The following is a 13997-nucleotide window of genomic DNA, read 5'->3' on the forward strand; positions in this document are numbered from 1 at the left end:
GGGCTAATTGTGCCACGATGACAATAACATCTGTACATGCCCTGCAATAAAATGTGTGCCCAGCAGCGTTGCCACTATCAGACAATGCTTCAATGTACAGGTAAGTGATTCAAGAAAAATTACATATAAATTCACTGAGAGCAGGCAACTCTGATTGACTGATTGCGAATTTGACAGGGAGCCCACTACGCATCCATTAACCAGCACTTTTGGTGCTGCACCATAGAGAAGTCGCAGAACGACACCGATGAAGTCCAGGGGGAAAGCCATCCAGGCCATCACCGCTGCAAGAAAATCGTAGCCCACCCTGTCAATAGCATGGTCAAAGTCCACCATGATTGTGACATCTCGAAGATGACCAGCCACTGCGAGGGTATTTACATCCTGATATTCGCTAAGAACCATCTGCATATTATTAGTTCCTCCCATGGACATTTGTTATGTAGAAAGTGTTTGGGGCAAGATGCTCTTGAGGCATACCTCCAGAAGCCTTGTGAAGATCTTAAAGTCACTGTCGAACAACGACGCTGGGCGGTAATGCTCAACCATTTGGTGATCGAAACAAACAGGCCTTCAGCAAAGGACAGAGGCAGTGGGACAGTAGGTGTCATCAATATGTGATACATCAACGTCCATCTAAGAATTATCAAATCTTGAAACGCCTGGTAAAACTCCAAGGGAATACTGTCAGAACCAGAGGACATGTTGCTTGCACCTTTTACTATGGCTTCCTTGACATCTGCGCAGGTAATTGGCATCATAAGAGATTCTCCTGCTAGGCCGTTTAGCATACCTGAGGTCAACTGTGCCACTTCAGCAAAACCTGCAACATCATAATGCTCCTCATGGTAAAACAGTCAGTAGTGGTCAGTGAATGCATTCACAATGTCTGCTTGTGCAGTCAAACAGTGGTCTCTTGCATGTCAGAAACGTGGATCACTATTCATAATTTCTGTTGGCATTTGTGAAAAATGGGGTTCAACCCGATCTTGACACTATGCTCGCACCATGACATCTTCAAGATGATGCTGTGTATGTGAGATGATCTTTGCCTTGGTGCAACGAATCTATGCCTGTTGATCAGGGAATGTGGGCTTGCGATGAGTTCTAAGAGTAATGGAAGATATTATTCTGTCGTTTGGCGATATCAAACGGACTGTTCTTTACCGTGCTGCATCATCACACTCTTAAGTGCCAATTTGGCGCACTCGAGCCACAATTTCAGCAAGGAGGGATATCTCAACAGTCGATCTTCACAGGCAGTCCATGTGTCTATTGTGAGTTGACAACATTTCGGCACGTAAAGGTGCACTACATTTCTTTTCCAGCATCCACTTCCCCTTCATACCTTCTGATGATGGAGGGAGACAGTGAAAATGTATGCACTACGATCAGAAAATTCTAACAGCCATCTTTCTGCATCCAACATTGCTGCCACTGGATCAGGGGAGACGATGTGACTGAGATGACATGCTGACTGACTGGTGACGTAAGTGTAACTTGGGCAGACACCATGCAGCCTTTTCTAAGCGTCTAGAAGACTTGGTTCCTGCACCAAAGGACCAGGGCACATGGTGTAATTGGGGTGCTTATAGCTCGGATAACGGATATTTTTGCAGTCCCAACCAAGGATGCAGTCGTCATAGTGTTCCAAGAAGAGAGGTGTGATCGTCTCTGAATAGAAACACAACCAATTTTGTCTCTTATCAATGCGTCAATCTTTGTACCTTGTGTGATTATCGCCGACCCTCTGACCAACAGCAAATGGATTAGCTCATCAACCTCTGCACAATCTCACATCAATATGTCTCTGCCGCTACTGGTACCATCAGTCAGCAAGCACCATGCACGAAGCACAACTGTAGAAGTCTGGGAAGGTCTGCAACAAACTTCTTGCATGAGTAAAATGTCCACATCTGACATTTGCGTCATATCGTGCAGCAACCGAAGCATCACTTTCGAAATGATCGTGTTGAGATTGATGGAACCAGTCCAGTAGGCTGTCACATGTCATTGTAACAGTTGGATGCAGTGGTTCAACATCTTCTTCACTGTCCATGAGTGTATCTTCCTCCACTTCACCAGAAATTTATTGATCATAGGCCACAAAGGCCTCTGGCACCAGCATAACTTTTCACAAGATCTCTGTTGTCATAATTTGCCCACAGAGATGGGTGGGAGGTGGCATCAGCCACTAGCACTTCTGAAGGGCTCTATGTCGGCGTTAGTGCTTCAGCAGCAGGGGAGCATTGTTTATTTTGGGGATCATCATCAGATTCAACCACTTTTGACAAGGGTGCATCAGTGAATGGTCCAATGTGTGGGTTTAGGTTGCATGTTTCTGTAGCTTCTATTAGTGTGTTATCACCTTGGCAAAATGAAGCATAATCTGTCTGTGTCACATGTTCATCAGATGGTGTCCTCTGTATCCTCTTGTGCTTTTCCAGTGATTGTTGTTTATGTTAGTGGGCTTCCGCATTGGATGATGCCAAAGAATCCTGACAGTCTCACATGAATGGCACCATGGGCACTACCATGGCATCAAAATTTATGCCTACATCATCACTTTCATCATCTGTCAAGATAGCTATCAAGATAGGAGCAGGGGCTGCAATGGACATGGAGTCTCTTCTTTCGTCTGTAGTGCCTCAGCCATCTGCAGAGTGTTGCTAGGGCCCCATCAGAGGCGTCAATGTGCCAACATCGTTCTCGAGTGCTGCCACATCTGTCACAGGTAGGGATGTTGGCAATGGGAGAGAGATTGGGTCTATAGGTGACAGTCGTGCTATACTCCTCTGCATACATTCGAACCAGGCATGACCCTCTTTGCCACATCCTGAGTATGTCTTTGGTTATCTGTCGCAATTTATAATGGCTCTGCATCCTCGAGTTTATAAATAGGATAGGACTTGTTTATTCAAAGTAGTACAAACTTTATGTACTCCGTTAAGGGGGGAGAGGGTATGTGCTAAATTGAGCCTATTTCTATACAACATGTCCGTGCACCATGCTGTAAATGCAAAGGGCAGACACCATCTCATCCACATACATGTTGAAAGGGAGTTTGGAGATCCTGATCCTCCACAATCTCAATGCAGCATGATCGATCTCCACAACACTCATATTATCACCTGAGTGTCAGAATTTGAGTGCAATTCTAGTCTCTCGAAGGATACTGTCGCAGATTTAGTCGTTAAGAAGCTTGGGAAGGTGTATTCCCAATTACTTCATCACTCGGGATCTTTATTTCGTCTCAGATAAATGTTCTACTTCCAGAGCTTTTGGCCGAGGAAATTCACTCCTGAAACTGAATTTCAACGTCAATTTTCTATAAGAGTCGGCCATTTTAATCGTTGAAAACACTAGGACACGAAAAGCAGACAAGACACAGCACATCCACACCGCATGGCTCCTCGAGCGAAGTTGACTGCACCGGCTATCTGAGCACGCTTTCCATCCAACCGAAATTCTCAACTTACTGCACACTACGAAGTAGCGTCCCCGTCCATGTACCTCACCCGTAAATCCGGGTCGAGGCCCTGTTCAACACAAATTTTCAGCTTTTGACATTGAATTATCTCAATGCCCGGTTGCGGTTGACTTCGGTAGCTCCCCCGAAATATAGATGATATATACTTGAAATTGGTTTGTTTAAACAAAACACGTTTTGCAGCTGGTATACTGGTTCAGAGTATAATTTTTATCTTTGACTATAATTTGTATGTAAACAACTGTGATGTTTAGGTTTGAGCAAAGCATGATGTTGACATTAATAGAAATTTTTTTACATCCATAATATCGTATAGTTTTGTTTTGTTGGATTGGATTGTGTTGTGTTCCCGGAAAGTCATTATTTTAATACGCTAATTCGCAGAAATACTGTTATGAAAGAAATTAAAGACTTGAACGTATTGTAGGTTAGTTCATATTTCATTATATATTCTTGTAACGGAATTGTTTCCAGTGTAGCGGATTGAGCAGACACGTAGCGGTTCATCTCATTAAATTTACTGCTTAAGAACGATCCAGAAGAAAAAATAAAGAGTAGGTAATTTATACGTATTTTAAGTCTTGATATCTTGACATCTCAAAGTGTTTCACCATCCGATTTACCATATTGAAGATGTTTTTGTTATTTTCCAAAGAGTAAACGTGGTGTTCGAAGGTACAGAGTTCATTATTCATTAGATAATCACGTTACAGAGGTGGTTGTTGTGTTCTTCAGTCCAGAGACTGGTTTGATGTAGTTCTCCACGCTACTCTATCTTGTGCAAACTTCTTCATGTCTCAGTACCTACAGCAACCTACATCCTTCTGAATCTGCGTAGTGTATTCATCTGTTGGTCTCCCACTACCATTTTACCATTTACTGCATCTTTATATTTTCTCCTTTCATCAATTAAATTCAATATTTCTTCTGTTACCTAAGGATTTCTACCAGCACTCATCTTTTTACCTACTTTATCTTCTGCTGCCTTTACTATTTCATCTCTAAAAGCTACTGTATTTCTTTCCCCCATTCTTGGCAATCGTACCCTAATGCTCTTTCTGAAACTCTCTACAACCTCTCGTTCTGTCAGTTTATCAAAGTCCCATCTCCTAAAATTGCCACCTTTATTCAATCTCTTCAGTTTTAATCTACAGTTCATAACCAATAGATTGTGGTCAGAGTCCACATGTGCCCCTGGGTCATTCCATGTCAAGTCACCCAGGTCTTGACACCAACCATGTCAGATTTTGATGAAACTTGGTACAATTACTTCTTTTATCATCCTGAAAGCACTTGTAAAATTTTTTTGCTCTATCTCTTATAGTTTTTTTTTTTATAAATTTTTAAAGTTTTTAGATTTGGCGTTGTTTCAGCAGTCGGAAATTGTAACTTAACGTGTCCTCACAACTAAAAAAATTTGTATATTAAAGAATACTCAAGATATCAGTATGAAATTTTGGAATAAGTTTGTGTATTATATCTAAATGTTAAAAAAAATTACCATAAAGATATATTAAAATCTTCCAAATGAAAAAAAATTTACAAGTTTTTTATTTTTTTTTTAGCTAACGGATGTTTAGTTTTACAAAAACTGCAATATCTAGAGTCTCAGACCTGATAGAAAGCTCAAATTTGTTTTAAAATACTCTTAATTGTATAGGCTATTAGATAAAAGAAAAATTATGTTGGCTTTTTAACCTGTTTAATAGTTATCTAATTTTTAAAATAATATTAATTATATTTTAAAAACAAAAAATACCAAGTGACTTAGACACCAAAAATAAGTTTTTGTCTTCTTGGAGTAGCAATGTACACTTGGATTTTGTTTTGTTACTCCTGTGTTTTGAAGTAAAAAATTATTACAGTGTTAAATAGTGCTTGGATAGTATTTTATTAAGTTTATTCGAACTCTCAGTAAGTACTGTTACTTAGTTTACAGAGATTCTTTTCCAATATCCTATAAAAGTAACCAGAACAGTAATCAGACCAAAAGTGAAATCAGTATGTCAGATATTCAAACCTGTAGTGTAGGGTTATTTAAAAAATCTGACTGTTTCCAAACAACCTACACACCTTCAAAAAAGTTACAACCGGTATCAGAGGAGGAGGAGGAGGAGATTAGTGTTTAACGTCCCGTCGACAACGAGGTCATTAGAGACGGAGCACAAGCTCGGATTAGGGAAGGATGGGGAAGGTAATCGGCCGTGCCCTTTCGAAGGAACCATCCCGGCATTAGCCTGAAGTGATCTAGGGAAATCACGGAAAACCTAAATCAGGATGGCCGGGCGCGGGATTGAACCGTCGTCCTCCCGAATGCGAGTCCAGTGCGCTAACCACTGCGCCACCTCGCTCGGTCCGGTATCAGAATTGAGTGAGGAAGAAAAAGATTTGATCCACTTACGATCTGGAATTAATCTGTGTGAATTTAAGAATATATGTTCACACCACAGCTACTACTTTTTAAATGTTTTTGAAAAGTATCAAACAACATGTGTAGACCCACTAAAAAAACACAAAAAGCCCATCAAAAAATCGTTGAGAAGTGTAGGCTTGGATCTTTCTAAACAATTACTGACAAAAAATATTAGCATAAAACCCGGACAAAAGCTTTGCTCAACATGCCGTAACTTTTGTGAGGAAAAATTAAGAGTTGAAGTCAATGAAAGTGAAACAGCTGATGAAGTCATGGTTGAATTAGAATCATTGGAATCCAGAAATGAATCCCTCGTACAAACAAACATTGCTCTTGATTATTTAGGTTTAACACCGATAAAGCTTCATGGCTTGTCAGAACAAAGTAAAGGGTCTTATTTTAAAATGAAGGTTAGCAGTATTGAAAAGACTGCAAAAAAGGCGATTTCAAAAGCATTAAAATATGATGCACCAAGTTCTGATGATGATGAAGAAGATAAAAGTGTGGTTGAGAAAGCAAAGGATTTTGATGTAATGATTTCTCTTATGAAAGAGAAGATTTCATCTGTTGGGAGGTCTAGAAAAATCCAGATTCTGACCTTGGCTCCAGATTCTTGGAGTCGAAATAAAGTGATGAAAGAATTTAATGTAAGTGAGTACATGGTGCGACAATCTAGAAAGCTAAAATCTGAAAAGGGTATTTTGGAAACTCCTGGTCCAAAAAAAGGTAAAACTCTTTCTGAAAATACAGTAAGACTTGTAACAGATTTTTATGAAAAGGATGAAAGTTCCAGAGTGCTACCTGGAACGAAAGACTCATTTTTGTGTAACTTGAGAGAACTCTATTATTATTTCAAATAGGAGAATCCCGAGGTAGAAGTAGGATTTTCAAAATTTTGTTTGTTGAGACCTAAAAGGTGTATCCTTGCTGGTGCTGCAGGCACACACACTGTATGTGTATGCAGTATCCACCAGAATGTTAAACTATTACTGGATGCTGTGAAAATTGAAGAATCTTATAAAGACCTAATTAAGATGCTTGTGTGCAACACAGAAAACCAAAACTGCATGCAACAGCTGTCCTGCAAATACTGCACTAACAGAGTGCTTAACTGAAAAACTAAGTGAATATTATGATTTAGAAGAAGAAATTGTAATCAGTCAGTGGGTTAACACAGACAGGGCAGAAATGATCAAACAGTCTATCAGTGTTTAAGACTACATTTCTTTATTGGTTAGGTCATTGGAAAAGCTCACCCCGAACTCGTTTATAGCAAAATCCCAATCAGCAGCCTTTAAAAGATTGAAAGAAGACCCACCACCCAAAACAGCAATTATTGTGATGGATTTCAGTGAAAATTATTCCTTTGTTATACAAAATGAGATCCAAAGTTACCACTGGAATAGAGGTAGTTGTACTCTACACCCAGTTGGAGTTTTTCTAAGAAATGAGGAAAGCAATGTTTTTGTTTCCAACCACTGTTTTATTAGTGATGACGAAGAACATGACACTGGTTTTGTTAACTTTGTACAAAAAGAAATTACGAAGTCGCTGTCATTACATCATACTGACATTGACTCAGTTCACTACTTTACAGATGGTTGTGCTGGGCAGTACAAAAATAGAAACAGTTTTAAAAATTTGACTGAACACTTGAGAGACTAATTTGAAGGCCCAACACTCTTTTTTTGCAACAAGTCATGGGAAGTCAATTAGTGATGGCCTAGGAGGAACTATTAAAAGAATTTTAAGGAAAGCCAGTCTACAGCTTTCAGACAAAGAACAAATAATAACAGCAATCGATGTGTATAAGTTTTGTGAAAAAAATATTGAAAACATTCATTTTCACTTTATTGACAAAAAAGAAGCTGATTTGCTACGGTTAAAACTAGAAAAACGTTTTTCAGCAACCCGAACCATTCCTGGAACAAGAAGTTTTCATAACTTCAAACCACTTCCAACAAACAACCTTGAAATTAGAAGGACTACAGATAGTGTAAAACCCTCCTTAGTCTTTTCTTTCCATTCTTCTTCTGATTGGGTTCGTGTTGAACCATCCATAAATAGCTATGTGGCTGCAAATTATGATGGTAACTGGTACTTTGGACTGGTAAAAACAATATTCAATGATGAAGAAGATGCAGAAATTCTATTTCTACATCCTTCAGGACCTGCTGCATCATTTTATTGGCCTGAAAGAGAAGATTCCTGCATAGTGCCTTTGGAGCACATAGTCTGTGTAGTAGACGCACCCAATCAAGCGGCACTGGGAGAATGTATTACTTCAAAAAAGACTGTATCAAAAGAACTGAAAACTCTTGGATGAAGTGGAAAAACAGTTTGAATCAGCATTAATGTTTATTAAAAAGACAAAATTACTCAAAAAATTCAATGTTTCAAGCAATCAGTTGGGTTATACATAAGTGTCGTAAGTATCTTTGTACATAATTCTAATGTAATCTACTATAATTAATAAACATGTTAAAAAGCCATCATTATTTTTGTTTTATCAAGTAGCCTATATGTTTAAGAGTAAATTAAAACAAATTTGAGCATTCTATCAGGTCTGAGACTCTAGATATTGCAATTCTTATAAAACAAAACACCCGTTTAAAAAAAAAAAAAACATATATATTTTTTTTCCATAGAAAATATTAATATATTTTAATAGCATCATTTTTATCTTCAAATATGTATAATAAATAAACTTGCTGCAAAAATTCATGATGTTATCTAAAAGAGTTTTTAAGATAAGCAAATTTAAAGTTTTGAATACAAATTAAATTGACCATTTCCGAAGGTTCAGAAAACGCAAAACATAAAAACTTTAAAAATTTATAAAAAAAACTGTAAGAGATACAGCAAAAAAAAATTGCAGGTGTTGTCAGGAGGGTATTAGAACCATTTGAGCCAAATTTCATGAAAATCTCAGGAGGTGGGTGTAAAATTTATTTTTTATTGGGTGATTTGATATGGAATGACCCCCCTGCAAATGTCTTACGATTTAAAACATGGTTCCTAATTCTCTGTCTTACCATTATATAATCTATCTGAAACAATCCAGTTTCTCCAGGCGTCTTCCATGTATACAATCTTCTTTCATGATCCTTAAACCAAGTGTTAGCTGTGATTAAGCTATGCTCTGTGCAAAATTCTACCAGGCGGGTTCCTCTTTCATTTGTTACCCCCTTTCCATATTCACCTACTATGTTTCCTTCTCTTCCTTTTCCTACTCTCGAATTCCAGTCACTCATGAATATTAAATTTTTGTCTCCCTTCACTATCTGAATAATTTGTTTTATCTCATCACACATTTCATCAATCTTTTCATCGTCTGCGGAGCTATTTGGCATATAAACTTGTACTACTGTGGTAGGCGTGGGCTTCATGTTTATCTTGGCCACAATAATGCGTTCACTATGCTGTTTGTAGTAGCTTACCTGCACTCCTATTTTTTTTATTCATTATTAAACCTACTCCTACATTACCCCTATTTGATTTTGTATTCACAACCCTGTAGTCACCTGACCAGAAATCTTGTTCCTCCTGCCACCGAACTTCACTAATTGCTAACTGTATCTAACTTTAACCTATTTATTTCCCTTTTTAAATTTTCTAACCTACCTGCCCGATTAAGTGATCTGACATTCCATGCTCCAATCCTTAGAACACCAGTTTTCTTTCTCCAGATAATGACATCCCTGCGCGGAGATCCGAATGAGGGACTATTTTACCTCCAGAATATTTTACTCAAGAGGATGCCATCATCATTTTACTTCAGTGACAGATGCTGCAAGAAAGATATTCAGCATAACGGTATGGACTGCTGTTAAAGTTCCAGTAGTGTACGTTCCTAGAAGAGTCAACCAATATTTTGCTTCCTTTTATGTATATCTCGCAAAAAGACCATGAACAAAAAATTAAAGAGATTCGAACCCACATGGAGGCTTACCAGCAGTTGCTCTTTCCGTGAACCTTACAACACTGGAACAGAAAAAGGTGGAAGTGACAGTGGTACACAAAGTACTCTCTACCACACACTGTAAGGTGGCTTGTGGAGTGTAGATGTATAGTGCAACAGTTTAACAGAAGAAAAACAGTGAGATAAGCAAACACAGTAGCTATGCGCACAACAGAAAATACAAAGAAGATACAGAAGGAGTTGTCTCCACAGAATATTTAAATTTAAGCAGGAACTGATTATGTGCCAAAGTTTTGTGTTAACAGTTGTCTTCTGCGTAGGATATGAACTAGTCAACGGTTGGTTCGTATGTATGAAGAAATTAATCTTTGTAATGTGTTTGAAAGTAAGAAAGAACTGTTGAAGTATGGCATTGTTACCTCAGGATCTGGGCCTACATGAGGCTATTCTTCATTATATGCTTACAGATGGAGAGAAAACGAATAAAATACCACAAAAATGTTAGCTTTCAGGGCCAGATGTGTCCTTCATATGACAAAGGAGGAAATGTGGTTGTTCAGCAGTTTGCTGAGAGAGCCACCCAGCAATCAATGATGAGATTGCTCACTTATATCATTAGTACATATATACTTGAATTCTGCTTATTTTCTTATGGCAATATGATCTGGTATGTGATATTTGCAGAAGTGATTGCAGCATTGCTCTGTTTCTGTCTGTAAGTCTCTCCAATGGTATTGGCATACTGGATAACTCAGGTGACCCAGTGTTTCCCACTGCCTCAGAATTAGAGGTATTTTCAACAACAACTCACAATGTAAGTGACAGTGAGTATGGTTGCTTTGACAGCTTCTAATGGTATTCTCTATTGTTCTTCATCTGTTGATGTTCTGCTTTATGGCAGTGACTCATCATTTAACTGTTAAGTGTATAGTCTCTTAGTATGATATATGAGTAATTCAACTAAATGTTCTTGACCATGTAACAATTTCCTTACAGTGTAGTAGTTTGAGCTGCGCATTTGCTGCAGAAGCGATTCCACACAATTCCACTACACAAAAGTCACTATGTAAAGAGGGATACTAGTAAGGTTTGTTATACGAGCTCATTCACTTTACCTTCCCTAATTTTTTCCACTTTGCTCAGCGAATGTGTTTATCATTCAAAAATTATCCCCAAACCATTGACTATGTAGGTTTTCATGGCTTAATAATTATAGTAATCTCAGATTTGCTGCCAGATCCTAAAATCAAATTGAGATAATAATATAACAATAACAAGGAACTATCTTTTGATAGGCAATCATTACATGCATGAATACTTGCCTTACCTTGTAGAAAATATCCATTGTATCTTCTTGGCACATATGATTTTTCAGTCTTGCAAGTGCACCTTCAGCTTCAGAAATATACTTTTTGTTTTATGGCTTGTGCAGAAAATCATTGAAAGCCGTCAAAGCAACCATACTTACTTTCACTTATATTGTGTGGTGTTGTTGAAAATATCTCCAATTTCTAGGCAGTGGGAAATGCTGGGTCACATGTAATATCCAGTATGTCAATACCAGACCTGCTATGATATACTAGTTCAGAGTGCTGGATGAAACCAAGGAGAAAATGTTAAGTGAACATGGCCTCTGAAGCACATACTTTAAGAGCTATGAGCACTTATTCATCTGTGCTACTGTTAAACACATCTCTCCTACTGAGCAAGAGCTCATAGCTTTTAAGGTATGCAGTTTAGAGTCCTTGTTTACTAGACAATTTTTTTCTTGTTTTGGTCCATACCATATCCTCCCAAAATATGGAAAGCAAAGAGCTTTCAGGAGATTTGTTTCACAGTATCAAGTACTAAGAAGTGCTCGTTGCTATTAAGGTATGCATTTAAGAGTGCATGTTTACTAGATTTTTTGACTTTGAATGATTGTTCCTGTCATATTCCTGTATATATACAATTTCTCATGGGACACACTGTATACATATGCTTTCTATTGTTGTTGTATATACAAACTTCTTAGTTTCATTTGTAATCTTGTTGCTCCAAAGCACCAAGTTTGTAGAATAACATGCAATCCTCATAGAATAGAGCTAGAGTCCTCACTGTTTTTGACAGTTATCACCTGGTCATCAGCAGACTGGAGTAAGTATAATTTATAATCTCCCACTGTCCGCGGCTCGTGGTCTTGCTAGCGTTCTTGCTTCCCGCGCACGGGGTCCCGGGTTCTATTCCCGGCGGGGTCAGGGATTTTCTCTGCCTCGAGATGACTGGGTGTTGTGTGTCTTTCATCATCATTTCATCCTCATTCACTCGCAAGTCGCCGTAGTGGCGTTAAAGAATTTGTGGAGCGGCGGGCAAACCGCCCCGCAAGGGGTCTCCCGGCCACCAATGCCATATGCTTATTATTATTATAATCTCCCACTGACATTTCCACTGGGCTACATTTTCTTTTCCTTCTCCTTAATACTTCTTGTAGATAAATTTTAAACACAAGAGGAGACAGTGGGCAACCCAGTTGTAGTTGTCCATTGTTAATTTGGATTCTTCTGATCACTCATTACCCACTTTCACTGAAATGGTCAATCAACAGCATAAAACTAAATTAATTAATGTAGGTTATTGAAGACTCCATTGTTCCTTATGCTTGGCCACAACTTATTTAATTGCAGTATGTGTACACCTTTGGTATGTTTCTGAATGTGAAATGGACTGTTTATCCTCTTTCAGTGCAGCTTTCTGTTTATGTACGAAAATACCATTGACATATGACCAACCAGCTCCAAACCCATTTTGATAATTTTTTGCTGTAAAATATTTCACAAAATAATAGTAGTAGCGGTGGTAATAATAATAATAATAATAATAATAATAATGGTTCAACAATAACTTAATATTAACAAGCAAAATGTAACTAATAGAAGAAGTTATAAAATTAATTGGAATGCAAGTTATCAAGGCAAAAACTAATTAGTGCATAACTGCAGCGCTGATGGGCTGAAAGTCTGAATCATGAACAGTTTTATGACATTAAGGAATAAGTATATTTTCATGGAGTGAAGTGAACTGGTGATAGAACTTTCAGCAGTTCTGATTTTTGAATGGATTGGAATACATTATTAGGTTGCAGTCAGACTTACAGCAAGCTGGAGCATGTATTGGTTGACAAAACAAACTTAGATAGCTTACCTTTGGATTCGGTGATAAGCAATCTGTCATATTTCATTGTTGTGATTTCATTGCAACTTTCCATTGCTTGTTCAATTTATGTGCTTGTTAACTATTAGAGACTTATTTTTCTAACATATGGGCATCATGCAATAAATCAGTAAGGAGGTTAATGGGGGACTGCTAATGGCGTATAATTTTAGTTCCAATGGCTATATCTGGAGTTCCCTTTGTGCTTTAGAATAGCCACAGGATTTACATAAGTTGTGTAGAAGTCGTGCCAAATTAACCTTGCTTCGCAGATACAATGAGAGGCTGGCAACACGTTTCAAAACAATTGCTTAAGTATACAACAAAATTGCTTGTAGTGTATATTGTCTGAACAGCCTTGGTGATGGTAGCGGACATCCTTTTGATTGCACTGGAAGAGAAGAGGACATTATCACTCTGCCAGCTTTACATATACTGGTACAGAAACACTTTTTTAGATGAGTGGAATCATCTTTACCACTGTGTGAAGTAATATGAATCAATTGTGCTTCAGAATGCAACAGAGACAACATTTTTGGGTTATATTAACTGATCTCCTGATTATTTTGATTAGTGTATTAACAAAGCCAGATTTTATAATCAGAAATAATGTGATAACTTTAGATGTGTATGTTGGAACAACAGTGATTGTTTGTAATAAGACGTTCATTAAAAACAGTCCAAATAGATACAGCTATTTGAATAACTGTTTTTTTTTATTATAGAGATAATATGCTTCACATAGTAAAAAATACCAAATTTTTATTTTGAGATCATTTCTGTGCACATCATAACATAACTTGCTATATGCGCCTCCTGTGAAATTGGCTGAGGTGATGTAGAGATTAAAGGCTGAAATCTGGAATCTCATTCAGGAGCAGCTGGGTTGAAATCCCAATATGGCCATTCAGATATAAATATAGTGTCCATTTATCACCTCACATGGATACAAGGACACTTTCTTTTGAAAAGGTTACAGCCAG

The 13997-nt window shown here is 37.9% G+C and overlaps 1 protein-coding gene across 6 annotated transcripts in view; it reads left to right on the forward strand.

Moving 5' to 3' along the window:
* Positions 1-3732: 3732 nt before the first annotated feature.
* Positions 3733-13997, forward strand: part of LOC126262369 (peptidylprolyl isomerase domain and WD repeat-containing protein 1) — a 117540-nt gene continuing 107275 nt past the window's right edge. For 2 of the 6 annotated variants that reach the window (XM_049958960.1, XM_049958955.1), the window contains exons 1-2: positions 3733-3917; positions 9593-9719. In XM_049958960.1, the coding sequence (XP_049814917.1) occupies positions 9596-9719 (124 nt within the window). In that variant the 5' untranslated portion in view covers positions 3733-3917; positions 9593-9595. Of the gene's footprint in view, positions 4049-9592; positions 9720-13997 lie in introns of all 6 variants that reach the window. The other 4 variants (XM_049958956.1, XM_049958957.1, XM_049958958.1 and 1 more) reach the window with 4 other exon arrangements.

Source organism: Schistocerca nitens, chromosome 6, assembly GCF_023898315.1.
Source record: "Schistocerca nitens isolate TAMUIC-IGC-003100 chromosome 6, iqSchNite1.1, whole genome shotgun sequence".
Lineage (NCBI taxonomy): Eukaryota > Metazoa > Arthropoda > Insecta > Orthoptera > Acrididae > Schistocerca > Schistocerca nitens.